The sequence below is a fragment of the Haplochromis burtoni genome, unplaced genomic scaffold (assembly GCF_018398535.1).
Source record: "Haplochromis burtoni strain Fernald_Lab_line unplaced genomic scaffold, NCSU_Asbu1 Contig_42, whole genome shotgun sequence".
Classification (NCBI taxonomy): Eukaryota; Metazoa; Chordata; class Actinopteri; order Cichliformes; family Cichlidae; genus Haplochromis; species Haplochromis burtoni.
In genome coordinates this window covers 1,678,378-1,699,009 of record NW_024582403.1, presented here as the reverse complement: position 1 = coordinate 1,699,009, position 20,632 = coordinate 1,678,378, and the positions used below count along the sequence as shown (strand labels likewise).

Below are 20,632 nucleotides of genomic sequence, written 5' to 3'. Positions count from 1 at the left end.
ATTTTAATTGGGTGTGTATGTTGTATACGAGCTCAGGCTGGTGTTGGCATATCCTCCCGCCCCCACTTGCGTCTTCACTCCTTCTTTGGCAAGGTTAAGGGCCTCTGGGGCCGGAAGGAAGAGGGTGGGAACGAGGCTTACTGGCTGGCATCTTTCCCCAGGTGAACAAGGAAAGGAGGGTAAACAGAGGGAGACATCTGCCTGCAGCATCAGAAAATCTCCAGGAGGGGATTCCACCCACCGTTTCCAGCTTGCTAAGAAACGGTGCTAACAGCAGGGAGCTGCCGGCAAACTGCCTGGCTGCCTGGAATTTGCACGGATTGGCAGAAGATGCACCACACTGGCAGATGTACATACATGTGCACACATCTAAACGTATAATCGCTCAATCACCACAAACAAACGCAGGTAGTAAAGTACGACTTCATGCCAGGACAGTAATACGTGGAGTGGTGGGTAGCTAGCGAGTAAGCACGCCATTGTTGTTGCATTTTCTTAGTTTTTCAGGTAATGGTAAATGGTAAATGGCCTGTATTTGTATAGCGCTTTTTCTAGTCCTAAGGACCCCAAAGTGCTTTACACAACCAGTCATCCACCCATTCACACACTGGTGATGGCAGCTACAATGTAGCCACAGCCACCCTGGGGCGCACTGACAGAGGCGAGGCTGCCGGACACTGGCGCCACCGGGCCCTCTGACCACCACCAGTAGGCAACGGGTGAAGTGTCTTGCCCAAGGACACAACGACCAAGACTGTCCAAGCCGGGGCTCGAACCGGCAACCTTCCGATTACAAGGCGAACTCCCAACTCTTTAGCCACAATCGCCCCGTAATGTTAGCAATGGAGTGAATATGCACGCAGAACCATGCAATAAATAAAAAAGTGTGAGCAGTTCTATCTGTAACCTGCAGTACGATACACATGCAGAAGCAACGCACCGTACAGCTGGTTTTCAGCCTGTCACAGCACCTACCGTGTACACCTCAACACTGCTCAGCAGATCAGGACCACATTTGGATCACAGCATCAAAGTTCTCCCTCAACGTTCTGGCACATAAAAATGGCTGAGGACCAGTTAACTTACTGGAATGCAAGGTCAGCCGAGAGTAAACCAAAGTAAACCAAATACAAAGATGATTCTTCTAATACTCTAGCCACATATTTCCAAAGATTGTATCTATTGCCACTTTTCTTCTAGTTATGTCATCAAAGTTCTTCTTCACGGCTGCTAAACACCAATAAAAAATTCAGCTTAATGTTATAAAATGTGTTTGAACAGTTTAGAATAAACATATTAGACATTTAAATTATTTTCGTGTAACAACTTCCAGAGAAAAGTCTGAAAACTTAAGAGATATTTGATAGACACAAACTTTTTATACTGCTGGAAAATGACATAATCAGTGCATCTAAAGGGAAAATAGAGAAGCTATTAAAATGGCATGATGAATAGCCTCTATCATGGTTGTAGCTAACAGGAAAATCTGCCTTCTGTTGATCAATTTGCTTAATAGATGCACTGACTTATATATTTTAAATGTCAATTAAAACCAAGAACCCAAATGATGCATTGGTCTTCATAATGGCCTTTTAATGAGGTAAGATATATACTCGCCTTTGATTTGTCAGCTGCTCACACTGCCATTTGTGCAAATTCTCCAGCACTTCTAACGGCTTAAGAAAATGCTTAGCAGCAATAAAAAGAGGCTTCTTAATAAAAATTATGTAAATTTAATAATGGCAAGTCCCAGAATAACACATATGTAATATATAAAATCAAGGAATCTAAGCTGTTAACGGTATTTATTGTGCATTTGCCAAAAGCTGTCATTACATACTGTATAAGCACAGGTGCCCGTGCAGTGCTTTATCATTTTGTGCCACGCGTCCACTTTCGCTAACAGCCTAACCACATAGGATGGCAGAGTGAAGGAGAGGGGGCTAATTTGAACCCACCTCCACTCTTTTGGTAGACCTTTTTGTGCAATCTGACACAAATTGTATAGGAAGGTGGGCATGTTTTTCAGTGGTAAAAAATCACTGCTATTTCTAGTGAGGAGCTCTTTGGTGTGTTGGCGAGGAGTTATGACTAAGCCATTATTTGTTTCCTGAGGAGCAGCAGGTTGCCCAATGTGTGAGATGAGAAAATGAGTGTGCTTCGAGCCGGTGTCCTACCTGCTGGCACTGCTATGTAATTTCACCTCTCCTTTCCCCTGTTCGTGCACATACATATGTACACACCAGAAGATGCAAGTGTGAAAGCACACTACCTATGCAAAATGACATACAAGTACCTAGATATAGTACATAATGGACACACACCAAAGACAAGTAGATGTTTCAGTGAATGTAGAGCTATATAATCAAGTTGGACAAAAAGGTATTCACCAATGACACTGTGAGATACACCGCATGGTGCACAATTATTTGCTGTGAGATACACACAGAAACAAACTCCTGTTATTATTTTCTGCCTTTTGTTCTATTATGTGACTAAAAGCCCTGAACTGCAGACATGAAAGCATCTTCATCACCATCTCCTGCTATCATCAGGCAAACACACTATACTCTTTGATGTGAAGTGGACGCTACCAAAGGAAACGCACAGCTGTATGATCTTTCTGTTTTACAGTGTATCTGTGGTCTATTGTTCCCCACAAAATTCTCTGGAATAGTGCAGTTATTAATCAAAAAGTTCATTTGAACTGCTGTGTTGTCAAAACAGACGTAAGCTGGAGCCGAACCAATTTGTAGAGCCGACGTGTTCAAATCCTATTTAATTCTTTATTTTTGGCTTTAGTTCTTTTGCAGTTTGTGACTTTCAGTGAAAATATTTCATGAAAACATCTATCTAATCTAAATATTTTTACTGCATCTATGTGAAGGAAACTTTACAGCCTTTCTATAAAAACACTGTTTCCACAGTTCCACTTGTGGACTGCAGCTGAGTCATTGGAGGACAGAAGAATGAAAGAGGGTGAGGGGGATTTGCAGTGTGCAGGAATCATCAGAACTATGACGTTAACACACCTTGAGAGGACCGGCTCCCTCTCCACAGAAACTGGCAAATCTGCTCGGTCAGTCTTAAATTTCAAGACGTTTTAAGATGAGGCCAAAGGACGAAAAAAAAAACATTTCAATTTGTCAAACTAAATGTGTCACATTCGCTGCTTGCGTCGTCTCTCATCCCTGACGTTTTGACCCTCGCTGCTGCAGCAACTTGAGGTAGTGCTATTTTTGATAGGTCAGCATTCCCCAACATTTTAAAATGTGCCCTGTCACCAGCTTCATGTCAAAATACACTTAGTTACCATATAGACTCTCAACCGCATAGGGCATGGGCAGGGGTTTGCAGAGAATGATCACAAAGGGAACAAACGGCTGCCTTAGAGCAGTACAGTAAGTGTATATCATGTGGCAACAGCCCATTTAAATAACTAAATTCATAAACAGAGCCACATCCCCCCCACGCACGTATCTACTGTAGATCCCTCTCCCACTCACTCATTCAACACATCTTTTCCTCCTGGGTTGCCAAGGTAGCAGCCACTGTTGCAGTCAGGAAGCTCCCACTCTTAGCTCCCAAGGCCCTGCTTACACCAACACACACACAAACACACACATATACAGACACACGTAAACCACCCCCTCATGGTGGCTCCCAGAGCCTTGGGGCCAATGGACTGAAGCCTGAAGTGTGTGGGCTGGTTGGCTAGCTGCACAGCTGAGAAACAGGAGACGAGAAGCCCCCTTTAAGACTCGGATAACCCTGTTATGTCAGGAATGTAGAGCCCACCCTGCTGTACCTGCTCCTTCTGATACTGAGCAGAGTCACACCCTACCAACAGTTTTGTGGCTCACATTTGTGGGGACGAAACGATTGTCTGGGTATATCTCCTGCCTAGGCATAGTGCACTCAAGAGCGGAGGATTGGAGGGCAGGTTAACCAGCCTTGAGGCGCATTCAGCCTCCGGATCCGAAGTCGGCATAAGGGACAGTCACAACCTCTTTGTTCCATGTAAAGGGCACTCAAAGCGAAATGGGGAGGGACAGAGGCTGTCTGACGTGAGGGTCACAAGAGGAGTGGTGCAGCCAGGCAAACTCAGGATGTCCAATTCTGGGTCCCGAGCAGGGGGCGGGAGGAGATTGAATGAGGGAGGGTGCTACGACGGGGGAGACAGGACATTCTGGGACCTGGGACTCTGAAACTTTAATGTGTGTCTGCCTGCGTATGCACCTCTGAGCCTGGCAGGTCTCTTAATACCTGGCTTTGGAGATGTCAAATCCTTTTTTCATCTCTTTCCTTGTCAGCTTTGTTCACGCTATCTTCAGCCTTCAGCCCGGTTCAGGTTCAGATAAATGAAACCTGCATGTGGGATATAAACACCACACCAGATCTCCCACAACATGGTTTCAGAAAGCATTTGAAAAAGTGCGTAATGGTTTTTCACCACACGGAAAAACGTGCGCTTGTGTGATGTAAGTTTTCTGGAAGGTATAAACGTCAAAACAAAGAAATAGCAGGTGTTTTATTCCTATCACTCTTGTAATAACGTAGAAAAATAGCTTAAATATGAAAACGATTAGCTTTGCCTCCCAGTATGTCATGAATGTATCTATTTAAATATATAACCTGATGTTTATAAACTGAATATCTAATTTGCCCCCTTATGCAAGTGCAACCATTACGTCCTTGCAGATCGTGGTTAAAATGTATGTAACTAATGGAAATGTGCTCCCCGGCTCCTGCATACAAAGCAAGCCAAATCCAACTAACCTTAAGTGGGTTTTGTTGGGCTTTTTAGCAACTACAATTCATAAAAAGTATGCATCCTTATGTAAGAATTGATTTCAGTGCATCGTTCTCGAGCTGCTGTCTGTCAGAGGTGCTCCAGCTTGAACTACTCCACATCTGACATCACAGTCCATCTATTTTTCATGGCCAACATCTGCTTGGCTTGCTACATTGTCACTACGATTTGCATCAGCTCCCCCGATTCCATGTATAAAACCAACACATGGAAGGTGACTAGAGTAGTGCGCACAAAAGGCTTCAGTCAGTGTGCTTTAGGGATGTCTTTACAGGGTGCGATGTATTTCATCTGCACAAACACAAAGAAGCATATTAAAGGTGAGAGGTTTACTGCGAAAACCTGAAAAATTCTGTGGCCGCATGGGAAAATAAAAACGGCACCACAGGCAGCCAGAACGGGGCCAACGACTATTTAAAGTAAAAGTAAAATATTTAATCTGTCCCCACAAAATAAGACTTCCGAGCTCTTGGCTAGTGTAATAATTGGCACGAAATGAGGATGCAAAAAAATGGCTGCCTATAAAAGTATAACCCCACTGCAAACCCTACTCCCCTCCCTAATGCAATCAATTCTTGTTCCAGCATGAAAAGCTATTTTCTTCTTCTCCATGTCATTATGAAAACAAATGCATTCAGTTCTCCGCCAGAAATGCAGCTGATGCAGAAAAATGATCCAGAACAATGCCTTACTGACAAGGATCAGTCAATTCCATTTCTTTCTGTGTGCATATGGCCGTGTGTAGATATTCGAGAGTGCTGATTCAGTGCAGTGCAAGGTCCGCATGGGTCTTTTCAAGCTATCCATAAAGGACCGTGTATCATTTTTTCTTATGTCTAAGAGGCAGAGCTTTCAGACGGTGAATAGATTTTCAATAAAAAGAAGAAACACACAGTGGAAACATTTATAGTGCAGAGTCTGAAAGCCATTGTGGATTTGATGTAAGCATTTCTATACGTTTCTACTGCACAGAATTAACTGTAACAAGAACAACACGTTATATCTTTAAGAGCACTGGAGCTATGTGCGTGTAAGCTAGACTTAAATAAAAGATTAACCTGCATATCCCCTGTGTGTTACGAGAGCACCAGGTAGTTGTGCAAGCAGGCAAGCAGGTAGGCGTGCGGGGAGCAACAAAGACACCCAGAGGTGGCTTTTCTACCAGCTGAAGTCAGCCGGGGTGACAGACGGAGCTGAAGTGTCTACGCCTGCCTGAGCCTCACACCGTCCTGCCGTCATTGGAGCTGACAGGAGCGAGTCCACAGGAAGCTGAGGTGACGCCGAGGACCTGTCTGTCTCATACCTCTGAGAGGTCCGAGTGCTCACACCTTGTCAGCGAGCACTCACAGGTTAGCTGAAATGCAAACACTGGTGGTGGGAAGCAGATGACACAAATGCTGATTAATCAAGTAAAAAGGAAACCAAAGAAAGACTTGTGGAAATCCTTAGTATCGGGTGAGACTCGAGAAAAAATCTAAAGCGCTGTGATTTTAAAAATTCTTTATTAATTCATGGATAAGTCAGTCCTCATCAGCCTATAAGCATTATAGCCTGATCAAGACACACTTATCCATGAATTATGGTATAAGGTCTTAATACCTTATAGCCAGATGGAGACTGGTTTATCTATTAATTAATACAAGGATTTTTTTTACATTTAATTTCGTTGGACTGGCAACAACAATACTGGCGGTTTTCATTAATAATAATAATAATAATCAGGAAGTCTTTTTATTTTGTTTACTTTCTACTTGACCACTGAGCCTACCCTTTAAGAGCTTCTGACTGTTTAACATTTTCTTCCTTTTCTACCAGGACTATAGCAATCTGCCTTTTTCTGAGAAATGTTTGCTTAAAGTGAATTTGAAATAGCTGATACAAATGTACCAGGGAATCTAACCACTCCTTCTTGTGTTATGAACACCAAATACACTGGAGGAATATTTCAATCTTGTAAGGATTAAATTTTTAAACTGTTATCCAAGTGCACTTCTGAATAGTTCTGTGAATTTATTTAAATTCTTACACTTTGTTCTAGACTCGTGTTCCACATACCGAATATTAGAATATGAAGGCAGCGATGCCTCGTAAGAGCCAAACTCTCATCAAGATAGACCGCTCTCACGTTTCAGTCAGAAGTTTATCTTTTTTTTTTTCCTTAAAAGTATATGGAGATATTTATGACAGCTGAGAAAGGAGGGGTGCAGGGTACAGGTGTATGTAAACCTAAAAAAGTGGTCTCTTAACTCTCCCACCCTCCCTCTTGAAAACCTGGCGTAGTCTGTTAATGATTTGGATGACTGTGAGAGAGCATGAAGCCTCTTGGCATTCCCTGCTGGAAGGGATCTGTACTTTGTTAGCCTAAAAGTTTGCACAAGAAAATTGCACCCATGGGAGAGCAAAACAGGCATCCACCGTGGGGGGGGATATGGAGGGGAGGGCAGGATTTATTTATAGCTCTTTTTTTTGCGTTGATGCTAAGTCATCAGACAGATATTGTACTGCAGAGAAGAGAAGCAGAGCAAATGGTTTAGAAGTGAGCAAACAAACATTTCTACCTCTCTCACAGTCCTGCATTTAGGGCCCGAGTAGGTTTACGGCAATTTGGTTCGTTTTTAAACTCTCTGCAAATATCTGTTGTTAGCTCGGTTCCTCGCTGCTGCTCGGAAAATCACACTTAAGGGAAAAATCAGGTGGAGAGAGAATATGGTGATAGTGATGATGACAGCTTGTGGTATTCCGGCGTTATTTTTGTACACACCATCCTCCATTATCCTGGAGTATCTGACTCTCAGGCTCCATTTTGTGGCCATTACGGCAGAAGAGGAAGATGGTCCTAAAGAGGAATCGTACTTCAAAGGACGGGCAAGGAAGCGGCAGCGGTCGGGTCAGCGGCCGTCGTCGGTTCACTGTCAAAGCTGTCATTTCGACTGGCCTTTCAGTTGTACTTAATCTGTTATGGGGAGTCTAATTCTATGATTATATTTGCATATGTATCCGTGTATGTGTGTGTTTACTCTCTTCCCTTTAGCTGCCGGCTTGCTATCCGAGAATGGCTTGGTGATCTCGACTGCCTGCCTAGTGCTCTTTAATGAGATTATCAGGAGAAGAGTGTCAGTAAGTAGGATCTAAAATGAAAGCCATTATGGAGCATTATCACAGAGCTCCACCACCCCGGCCCCCCCCGATCCATCTGCTGTACGGCCACCCACACAGCCACTACACCCAGATTACAGCCGTGATTAGCACCGCAAAGTGCTGCTTAATTTAAACACCTCTGGAGAACATGTGGCACTTTGCTGCATTGCTGATTCGCTGCGCTTGAACACACACACACACACACGTGTGCGCACGGAGGGCAAAGATGGATTTCTCCTTATACACAACGCATTCTCTCAAGTGCTCGAGTTATTTCGAGTGACGTCGGACCGAAGGCTTGTGTGCAACTCTGAAGTGTTCGTGTCATATTTGATTTCTTACAGGTGTATACATTCAACACACAACTGACTGTTGCGTCTTCACCTACCTTTGATCTCGCAGCGTGCGAGCAGTGATGTAAGCTTTGTAATGTTTGTCTTTCTTAACAGCTACTATTGTTGTCACACTTTCTTGACAACAGCAAATATGAGGAAAGATTAAAGGAGCATATATGAAAACTTGATAGAAAGTGAGAATTGACAGATGTGTGCAGAGGCCGGACTTCTTTCTCACTGACGCGTCCAGTTTAAATTTTCAGAAGAGAAAGCAAAGCCTCTTCAGCTCAGTCAGATTGTAGTGATTCACCTTGTATTTCCCCTTTTCTTTGGCCAAACATCGAGTGTGTTTACATGGACATGAATATGCCCATTATGAAGCTTATCCTAGTTTTTAAAATGCATATTCAGAAACTGACATTTACTTGGTTATGCGGGTATATACCTGCATATGTGCAAAATAAACATACTATCCCAGTTGTTAATACAGGCTGTCGTTTACATGTTAGTGACATTTACATGCAACGAACTTTAGTTTTGATACCTGTGATCACACTTTACAATAACTTCACTGTGATTATTAACCTGACTTGCTCCACTATAGAAATTGGAAAACCTGCATCCTGTAGCCTGACTACGTCAAACTTGAAAAGTGCAGAATTTCAGATACTTTCGGTGTTGCCATTGATTGTGTTTCTATTTACTTGGGATCACTCGGCTGAAGCATCACATGGGTAGTCAGCAGTATGAAGATGCAAAGATAATCATATTCACATGCACTGACAAAAAAAAGGACTATTTAAATAACCAGGATACTTACGTCCATATAAACACACTCATTGAACTGCAAAATGTCCTGATTTTTACTTCGACTATATCACATATGTATTTTTATTTTGGTGAAACCCACTTTTAAGACTCACTAGGCACACCTCAAATTATAGTCCAAATTAGCGGGATCTTTTCCTAGTTTCTAAAAAGTTAATATTTGCGAAGTACAGCATCAGTATCCCAGTGCACCACAAAGAAGTCTCAGTTTTGTACCTGTGATCTTATCGCGAACCAGCTTGCAGGACTCGATCTCGCCGATGCTACCGAAGAGGCTTCGGAACTCTTCCTGGGTCATGTTCTGGGGCAGGTAGTTGACAATGAGGTTTGTCTTGCTGTCGTCGTTTGTTGGGCCGGTCTGCATTGGTGAGGGGCAGCCACGGCTGTTGTTGGTTGGCCCATTGGCTGTGGTTCCTCCTCCACTGGGGCCATTTGTCACTGGAGCCTCCATGTTACTGATGATCTGGAGAAGGGAGGAAAAAGGGACACACCAGGAAAGGAACCACACAGAGAAAGGGTAGGAAGAGACAAAGAGATGTGGCCATCATTAACAACATTTTCTTATTAAGTAGCTGCAACACTGTATGTGTAGTAAGCCTTACAAGACTCTGATGATTTTCCAAAATGTTATTTTGAAAAATTATATTAAAAGTCTCAATGAAAAGAAGAGAATCAAGCTGTGCACCCTACAGCCTTTGCTGTCTGCAGGATGCACAGCTTGATTCTCTTTGAAACAATGAGACATTTCAACATTAAACAACTGCAATGAAAACTATATTTTACAGTAAATATTAGTTAGTTAATATTCTTCTGTGGAAAAAGTAATTACACTCTTGGCTTTAGAAAATCGTATTAATAGTAGTAACTTTTTTTAAAATATCATTGCCTATAAGACATTCTCTAGACTAGCTCAGTAGGTAGATGGTGGCCCCCGTGACTGAACGGCTATCCTGAGGTACCCCTGAGCAAGGTATTGTCTCTACACACTGCTCCCCGGGTGCCCAATGGCTGCCCACCGCTTCACTGAGTGAATGGATTAAATGCAGAGAGGAATTTCCCCACGGGGATCAATAAAGTATACATTAAAATTCGTGATGGCACTTTCATCAGTTTTTCTCCCTACATGTTCCAGATGTTTGAAATCCCTCCAAATAATTTCAGAAAGATTCAAATCTGAGTTTTATTCTTAAATCCTCTTTTTTATAACTTTCATTCTTTTGTAACTTAATTTCTTCTTTTCGATTTGCTGCATTTGATTCTCTATTTCATATTTTTACCATGTTGGAAGGTCTACTTCCAGTTCAATTTCAAATTTCGGACGGATGGTCTCAAATTATCTTAAAGTAATGTGATTCATAGTTGGATCAATACCTGTGAGCACTGTTTAAAGACAAATTTTGTTAGATTTTTCTTTGTGACTAATGTGTTTGTCTTCTTAAAATATGAACACGATTAAAATTTAGGTTTTACATGTCATATGTCCAGGTACTACTTTTTCCCTTTTATTCCTGCCTTTATAACTGATGGTTAGGTGATGAATATATACATTACAGATAAGGGTGAAAAATTTGTCCTATATAATTAATGTTCTTTTCAGACCTAAAAAAATGTGACATTAGCCTTGATCAGCGAAAAAAGGCCTGTGTGTGAGCAGTAATGCTGTCAACAAGTAATTAAAATGCATGATCAACATAAGTAAACCCTTGCACAGAGTCACAAACTAAATATGCAGTGAAAACAGTGCACACACTACATTCACCGTATCTAAACACTGAGAAATAAAACAAACGGCAGACACAAAGAGGATAAACAACTTAATATTCACGAAGGCAGTAAAGCCTCTCTGAAATGTTCTCTGATAGCTACTGAGGTTTGTAGGAGGGGGCAGTAACAGGGGCAGCCCTTCAGCTAACGATCTGACTGCTGATGCTGCTGCTGTGACAGAGAGAAGTTTGCATTTTCAAATCTGGCTTTTGCAGAGCATCTCAGGATCAAAGTGTTCAAGGAGGAACTGTGAGCCTGGTGTAAGTGTGAGAAAACAGGGGGAAAAGGGTGAGAAGGAGTAAGAGCCAGAGGGGGAGGTATTGCACTTTGCTTCTCTAACACTAAGAACACATTTATATTTATCAAATGCTTATCCTAGTGAATATTCCAACAAAATGCACAGGGAGCTTATATAAACATTTGCATAAAGATAGTTATTTATCAAATTAATAGCATAAAAAAACTAATTTGAGATGGAGACAATGCTGATGAGTTTCCCTTGACTCTGTCTCACACGTAAGCACTTCAGCGTTTTACTTTTAGAAACAATAATGATGTTGATGCTGCAAAAAGAGTCACGAAATCTACTGCAAGACTCTTGAAATCATAAAATTGGGCAAAAGCACCGCAAATGACCTAACATGCTGAAACCCAAATTAAGATGCAAATATTCTTTAATCTCATTCAATCAAATTTTTAAAGTCATCACTCACATCTCTTCTTTCCCCTGCTAAGCTATTCAGCTTCCAGGCTATTTTTAACTATTCTTAAGTACACGCAGACAGCCTGCACTTGGAAGCAGGGCTAGTATTAGCAAAGGAGAGACGACACTCGAGCCGTATTTCGCTCTATTTCTGGATTATCAAAAGGCCGGACCTGTGTTCTAATAATATACCTCAAAGCAGAATTTAAAAATTTCCCAGTTTGTCCAGAAATAGTTTACGATGCGTGTACTTTAATCGCTCTGCTTTTATCTGTCGACGTGTGGTAATAAATGAAATGGCAGATGAAACCGTTAACCGTTGAGTTACCGTACAAACACCATATTATAATTAAGCATGCATAAAATTGGGCTCGTTCGGAGGCTGAATTGGTAAGTAAAGTGAATTCAAAACAGATGACCTAGAAAAGTCAACAGTACATTTTAATGAGGAGTTGAGAACAACTAGAGTACAATGAGCCTGTGGTTTTTATTTGAATCTGTAAAACTGTGAGTATTTCTACCTCCTACCAACTAGACCAATAAAATCTTAAGGGATAGGACACGGCTGCTTGGATGGGTTAAAGCATCCATTTCTTCCCTGACCTTTAATATTCCTTTTATCATTCAGTATCCTTCTTTTCCTCTGTCTAGTGTTTAGTAGCAGCTCCAAAAACACATCAGCCTTAAATCTGCTTCCATCTTCTTATTTTTAACACACACACGCGCCAGCACACGCTTTCATGTATTCGCAGTCTGTGGCATCTGCAGTGAGTGGAAGAGGCACGCACTCAAAGGCACACACAATCACACATACAAAGAGAGAACAATGGCTCAAGCCCACAGCAGAAAACAAACAGACAGGGAGATGTCTAAAAGCTCTCAAGATGAGAGCTGCATGCAAATTGTTCTTTTGACAGTATCCTTCCCTACTCACTCACCACTCTACCACAACACAGATACAGAGACAGACTGAGAAAGACGGGGGGAGAGAGGGAGACTGAAGAGGAAGGAGAGAATAGCATCTAGCCATAACAGAGTTGATTGGAGAGAGCCTTATTAAATCTGTTTACATTCCCTGCTGGGCTCCATTCTGTCAGAGAGACTTTCAACTCCATGGGACGTTTTCTGAGGAGGTTTTTACACCAAAATGGCTGCCTCTAATTAACAGGGACCTGCCGAGTACCAGTAGCCAATTATATTCCTCTCCTTGTCCCTGCCTACCAGCATTTGTGCTGCTCAGCAGTCCACTTCATGTTGGTTGTGAACACTCTGGCTGTCCCTGCTCTCCCACTGTGGAGCCTAGTGCTGAGAACAGACTCGCTGCATGTCCTGCTGACTGGGTACAACACATAGCCAGCACTCATAGGCTCTCAGGCTCGAGATGCGGCTTCTTTTACTCACAAGTTATCCTGCTCCTTGTGTAGGAGGCCGAGCCAGCACCAGCGCGTCTGGCTAAAAGTAATGCATCTAAACTGCGTGCAGCTGTTGAAAGCATATGAAACGGATGTGAGAGCGCGTTAGAAAAGATCTGATATAAGCTGTTGCCATTAGGATGAAAAATATCAATACCCATTCGCTGTATCGAATAGATTGGCTGGACTACACCAGTGACTTATAGTCATCGTTTAGTTAAAGCAAAGCGCAGGCTGAGGGACGTATCGCTTTTACTTTTAACGGCTGCTCGAATCCTCGACGCAAGAGAGAAAATCAAATTAAAAGCCGGATATAAGAAGGAGCAAATTGAGTAAGACTTTCGGAAAGCAGATGTCTTTTAGAATTGCCCACATTTGCAGCTTTGCATGTTAATGGAATGGTAAATAACTGTTTTTAAGTACTAAAACGTAAATGGTTCCATATAAACAGAGAAAATATGAGACATCAAAGTGCAACACTCGTTAACGGCTTCCTAAATTATATGCACAGGATGAACATGTCAGCTTTTCACTCTTCTGTGCATAGCCCCCTCTACCCTCGCAACCCCGTCCATCAATCTCTGCTCAAGTTCCAACTGTCTCAGTCAGCAGCATCACCGACCAGTGTGCATTAATGTGAACACAGTGCAACATCAGATCATATTACTTCATGGGTGTGTAAAATGGCTGGGCCATCCATTTGGCAGCAGTAGTCTCCTTACCATCTTTGGCTGTGTCAGCAATCCCTTCTCTGCCCAGCCCTGGAGCTGTGGGAGCTCTGCCTGACGCCACTGTGTCTCTGTCGACCCCTATGGAGCGGAGCACAGGGAGGGAGGGATGCACAGCCCACCGTCAACATCATACACTCACTTTACAAGGTTAGGGTTGTAGTGGGACTTGGGGAGTGGAGGGGTTGAGGATGTTGAGAAAATGGCAGCTCACTAGAAAAACACAGTTGCACCTTTGCAGTCCCCATCAGCCGTAATAAAACAAAGACAGGTGGCTCAGGGGTTTTCGTATTTGTCTCTCCGTTTAGTTTCTCGTTTGTCGTAAAGTAACGAATTCAAATGCTAACACTGGATTTGGTGAGACAGAAATGTGGCCGAATCTATTATTTCTTTCATTTATTAAAACTGACGCGAGCACCTTCGGAGCCGGCAGAATAAAACCGAATGTGTGTTGATGTTGGCAGATTGGTGTGGGGACTGCAATGACCTTGGCAGGGTTTATAATGAGGGTTTCCCTCTTGCTCTCTGTGGGTAAACAAGCCTGTGGTTGAAGAGACAGAAAATGCCACAAATGAGCAGGAAGTCTGTTCGCTGGCTCTCCAGAGCAGGGGGCTTAAATGCCTGCAGCTATCTACAGATGCTACAACAGCCAATTTAGCAGGAGAAGAGGAAGAGAGGAGGTATGACCTCTGCCTTCATTTACTCCTTCAGAGGGATGAAGAGCGGGAGTGAGGGATCAGATGGGAGGATGTAGAAAAGGCAAGGGCTGAGTAATGGGGAAGACATTTCCAATACTTCAAAGAAAAGGAGAGACAGTGGTGGGGGAGGAGGAAGAGAGTCTGTACATGTTCTGTTGTCAATGTGTCTTGTAAACTTAGGCAGGAATGCATAATGGAGGTCTAAATGAGAGTGAACTGTCAGCTTCAAAAGAGAAAAAGAAGATACAGAGGGGCAGAGAGGTCAGGGTGGAAAGGAGGACAAGAAATATAGCTTCTCCTTGCCGACTGACAGAAGCGAAAAATGCAGATTTTTTGGGATCGTATGGGGGGAAATCAGTTGAGCCACCTTTTGTTTTAATATGGCGAGGACCAAAGGGTTCCTATTGAATAGTCTGCAAATCTGACTGGTACAAATTAATGACAAACATTTTTTTTGTGTTTCAGGCTTTTAGTTATGCTAATGTCAGTGTCATGCAGGTGTACCAAAGCCAGTAAGCGTGTATTTAAAATCATTTAAGAGAGTCAAGAGTGGGCAGTTGGAGGGATAGCAACTCCCCACATTAGTCACAACTTAAAACCACCACATACAGTGTCGTGGACCAGCATTCATCTCATTAGGAGGGCAGAGGGCAACATACTCTACAGTCAATTTAAAACAAATGTCCCAATAAATGTAAAGTTAAGTGGCTACCCTGAAAAAAGGAAACGTTAGGCAGAGGTGAAACATCCAAATCTTTTTCACCCATTCTGCAAAGCTTTTTATTTACATTGCCGTGTGCCGCAGCAAGCAGACAATGCAGCGTTATCATAGCAAGTACAAATGTGGTGATAAAAATGTAAGAAGCAGCAAGCAGATGTACATGAGTCAATTTAAACAGCTAACGCATAGTGGAAGGGTGCATAATGCTGGCAAAAGGAATATTACATTTTCTTAGAAGTGCATCTCATTTCGGAGACACTGCTCAGTGCTCAACCATTCGATAAAACAAAGAAAGTCTCTCTCACTCACACACACACACACACTTTCATCTTTCTTCGTAGTCTCACTGTCCTTGCGTTTATCACATGAACACACGTGTGCGTCTTCTGATAAAATCTCAAATAACACTGGAATAACAGCGCAATGCAATTACATTCACCAACCATTGAGATGAAAAACTGCTCATGGATACATTTTCAATTATTCAGGGAATACATTTCAGTCTGTGCTCAGATGCTGGGAAAGGTTATTATATAATCAATACACTCTATAACGCCATTAATATTTTATGCCACAAAAGTGCTTCCTGTCTCCTTGGGCTCCCAACCAGTGGTATCTGGGCACTGCATTTGAATAGGACGAGCTTTTTCCACCTCCAGCAGCGAAGACGTGTATACATTTGCTTTCCTCTAACACTGGGAAATACACTAGGCCCACACGCAGCTTCCATCCGTTTTAGTCTACCTTTTCCTCCATATTATGCACAAGACAAGCTCACATTTCTTTTCTCCACGTGCCTAAGACACCGGTGGCACAGTTTTACCAGAATTTAGATGACAAAGTCGTTTTAACTTCCGTTTCACGTTTATCCCTCCTGTTCCGCTTTTAGCCAATAAAGCTACCACTTTATTTTTCTGGCCTGGTGCAGCCCCCTACCCCCCCCTCCTCTTACAGAGCTTAGACAATCAATTTACCCTGACTTGGCCAGGATAGATGGAGGCTGTAGAGACTGTGGAGCAGACAGTATGCTGCAGGATCTCTCCACTGATAGACACACTGCCTGGCAGCTACAAAATGGAGCCAGCATGCAACCATCTGACTTTGCCTCATCATCTTGCTTTATATAATTTGCCATTTCCTTATGCCTTCTCCAACTTGTTTTATTCTTTAAAATTCTGACCAGTTTTTTAAATGAGAAACAAATGGATCAGGTCAAATTCTGGATTTGCTGTCAGCTACAGACACACTGCTAATTACGTGCCCGCCTCTTGCCACCACAAAGCAAACTTCAATTCTCTCTCAGTCTGACAAACTGAAACGGAATTGGAGTTCTTACCAAACTGACTTAGACACAAAGAGATTAATACGACTTTACTATCTCAGTTTCTCGGCCAGTCGAGTTCCGTGTAATGCTCTCTGCGCTATTGATTTTTATTTTTCTCTCCTCTCCTTTTCTTCCTGGAGATCTCTCTCTCCATCTCTCCACCTCCACCATCCTCTTCCGAGCTCTGAAATGTCCTGCAGGTCAGACGGATGCTGGGCCGGATCAATCAGGGAAAGTAATCTGGGACGCCTCATGCACGCAAGCACACACACAGACACATCACAGATACTCACCAACCCACACACACACACCCTTCCTCTGTTGCACTCTGGCCTGCCTGCCTCCAGTCTCATTGATCTGCATCTACTTTACCAAATGGATTCTTCTCTTCTTCTATCCTCCTCCACCTCTTTTCTCTCTGTGTGACTCAGAATAATAAATGTTCCAGACCGCGCGAGACGTGTACGTAAGCAATTTTTCATTTAACTTTGGCTTGACTTTTTTTTCCCTCTCGCTTCTTTTTTGTGATGTTTCAGTCTTCCAGTGAGATCGATGCAGCTTTCCCACACACTTCCTCGCAGCCCCTGGGTAATCAGCACATACTTGTGTAAGGTCAGAGGTCAGGAGATGATAGGATAGGGCCAATTGCTGTGGGGTATCTCAAGATCTCAAGATTTCACAGACAATTATAGGACGACCCAGTGTTCTTGTTTTCAGATGATGAAGCTCTGATGTATTCCTCAGTATCACTTGTTTCTGAGAGTCTGTCTGAACGTAAATACTGACACACTTTGCATTTGAATGTATATGAAGGAGTCATATAACTTTCTCCACTCTATTCAGATTTATCTGGTCCAATCACTTATATGTAATTTTTAAATGCATATTTTCCATACAGAGAGCATCCTTTAAGCACAGAGACTCTGAGGACCTGCATTGCTCTATACATACGTACAGTCGTTCTCATTCACACACACAGACACACACGCCAAAGTCTCCTTTGCTCAACCAAACTGTAGGCGGAACTGAAGCCATTTGTCCACTGGCTGAATCCCAACTCTGCACCAACGCATGCAGAAAATTGGTGAGCATCTTGACTCTGGAGATGACACTTCAATTTGTTGAGCTCCAGTGACTGGTGCTCTGCAGTTCATCCCTTGTGGGCGCATGAGATCAGCTGGACACCTGCCTAGCTGTTTGGCTGAAGCCTGGAGCACAGGGGACCGGGCCTTGGAATTGAAGGCCTGGCCTTGCCTGTCAGTCCAAGTCCCTGTCCCTTAGCCCCAGCCCTGGCCTCGCCTCTCAGGTCCTCATCACAGTTCCTCTAGTTTCACACCCGTGCCAGGGCTAGTCCCTTGCCCGATGCCTTTGACCCCTATTTCTCAGCCCTGAGCTGCAAGTCACTGCAGTGCCATCTTCCCAACAGCGGTCTTCCCCTGAAGGGCATCAAATCCCATGAACAGCTTCCCAGCCTTTGTTCCACTTCTAGCTAGTGTGGCCAGCACCTCAGCTTCCAGCTCAGTCAAATCAGCAAGATGTCTCTGCTGTGCATCACTGTCTGTCCTGCTGTAATCCCTGTGACTGATGGGAGTGATCATTGTCGAGGCCCTAAGCTAGAACATTTTGGTGGATTAAAGAGGCTAAATCATGGTCTCAGCTGCTACATTTCCATTTCCATCCTTAATTAAATGTAAATGTGGTTAAAGGTTTTAGTGGAGATGGTATCTATCTAACATGTGGGGTTTATTCACAAAGTAATTACCTCGTTTCCATGGATGGTGGAGAATAGGTTTGTTTGTGATCCCTGATATAGCTGTGATTTAACATGACACAAAATGTGTCCATCCATTTTTAGAATACGAAAATCCTGTTTGCAATGGCTCGGTTAACATTTGGTTACTTTTACAGACTGCGGCTCTTGTGACACTGCAACAGAACCTACAGTAGCGCCATGACAAAGACTTGCACTACTCTGAGTTGCATTTCAGGGAAAAGCTTATGTTTCTGTACAACACTCATTTCCGTGTTGAGCTGAAGCTGCTTTTCGCCGGGTGGGGACGGGGACAGAGGACGCAAAAACCGACAACGAGGCAGGCAGAGCAGGCGGGCTCATCTGACTGAATCAGCACCATGTGTCATGAGCGAGGACACCACCTCCACAAGTAGCTGGCAGGTGAACGCGGCCACGCACCTGTGCAGGCAACCAGCCATTTTAGTGAGATTGCCTCCTATCTTTAGCAAAACACACTAAGGAAAACTAGTGCATACATAAACAAACATATGGCATCATGCACAAATACACAAGATTCACTCAACCTCTCAAACATTCTCCCTGTTTCTGTGCCCACCTGCACATGTTGGGTCAAAAATAAGCAATTCAGCAATGTTACAGCATCGCAACCTAACGCGTATTACTTGCTTGCACTACCTTATAGCCATGCTAAAAGTAACCTCCCCATAAGGGGAGACCAACAGAATAAGAAACTTGTACACTCCTCTGACTGAACTCAATTTTCAGCATAATTCACAGTAGTGGGTCTAATTAAAACTGGTTTGAGGCTGGAAGTGGTAATATTGGCTTTGTTTAACAGGTATTTAAAAAGCTATAAACAGCCTGGGGGTATACGATAAGAACAAAACCTACAGCACAGCACTTACAGAGAGAACAAGGGAGAGACAGGAACACTTGCCTGGCTGCTAAGCAGAGGCAGTGCTCGTCCTAATCTAATCACTGTTTCCCCCATCAGCGGCATCTCAGACACGGCCTGCCTGTGTGCGTATGTGTGCACGTACGTGCGCGTGCGTCTGCCTTGCAGCAAAGGCATAGAGCTAAATCACATAGACACCGAATGACCGTTGTACTCGAGAATTCATTCCACAGCCCTGGGTACTATGTGAGTGTATGCTGGTGTGTATATGCGTGCGCTGAACTAATCTGGTTATTGATTCGACTCTGAACCGGAGCTCATATAATCAAATAGCTGCAAGGGAAAAGGACAGCCGTCCGTCATCTGTCTTAATGAGTAAACATTTTGATGAAGGCAAAGAATAACTCAAAGCTACGTGTAGAGGCAGAGGAGGTTACAGCTTCACTGATAGAGTGACAAGCTGAAACTTTACAGCAATCCAGTGGCGGCTGCTCGGTAATCGTCGTCCTATGCTAAGCGATATTGAAATAGCAAACTATTTCATGCCTATTTCACGCATATGTACTTTGCTCTTTTGAGTCTTTGGTACAGATAGAATCTTGGCATCATTTAAAGCTTTTGTTACATTAACTACCATATAAACCTAAAAAAATAGCCGTCTTTTGAATATGCCTCAAGTCTGATACCTTAATATTTCAGTCACTTTTCTAAAACTATAAAGTTTCCCCATACTAGTAGCTACACAATCAGTCTGGAGTTTGACTTGTCGTCTGTGAAAGTCTAATCTCAGTTTAACTCGATGTGAGAGTGGTGCAATCATAAATGGCTTCTACTGCAGCACGAAGATAGGAGAGCGAGACACACAAGCCTACATGTATACCAGCACAGCTAACAGACGAGGCCCGCGGCACACCAGCTAAACCATTAAGTGTGGCGTGCATTCAAACGAACAGATTAATCCCCCCTACTGCTACGTAGTGCAGAGTAATTGAAAATGTCTACAGGAGACTATCTCTGTTCATATACTGTGGCGTATGCTTAGGAGACAATGTATAGAGGGAGGTGGCTGATTGCCACGGAAAATTCAGCAGCAGCGCTTTTTAGTCTGACAGAATGTGCCGGAGAGCCGTGCATCTACAAGATAGCACAAATCTACCTTCCTACCGTTCCAATTTTCTCTCCCCTTTTCTTTTCTCTCTCTGTACCTCCAGTATCGACTTGACAGGTGCTGATCATGACTAATCCTGACGTTTGTTGGTTACGATAAGGATCTGATGTACCATATTCTTCATTTCCATCAAGGTGTACTGTTTAGGAGGGATGACATTCCTCTCAATTGTTAAGGGAAAATGCGTTTACTGTAATCATCCGTATTCCTTTCGGGACAAACAAATCTATTATCAGAGATGCCATCCCAGATCTGAGTAGTTAGCTCACGCTGCTGAACCTATGCTGGGTAAGTATGGTTGATCTCGGGGAAAATAGCCTTTTTATCAACCTCTTTTATTTATATATATATA

General features: G+C 43.1%; 1 protein-coding gene across 9 annotated transcripts in view; it reads right to left on the bottom strand.

Moving 5' to 3' along the window:
* elavl4 (ELAV like neuron-specific RNA binding protein 4) overlaps positions 1-20,632 on the bottom strand; it is a 74,484-nt gene that overhangs the window by 32,821 nt on the left and 21,031 nt on the right. For 7 of the 9 annotated variants that reach the window (XM_042220077.1, XM_042220076.1, XM_042220078.1 and 4 more), the window contains 2 exons: positions 13,716-13,802; positions 9,331-9,577 (listed from right to left, as the gene is read on the bottom strand). In XM_042220077.1, coding sequence (XP_042076011.1) covers positions 9,331-9,577; positions 13,716-13,802 — 334 coding nt within the window. The remainder of the gene's footprint in view (positions 1-9,330; positions 9,578-13,715; positions 13,803-20,632) is intronic. The other 2 variants (XM_042220079.1, XM_042220080.1) reach the window with 1 other exon arrangement.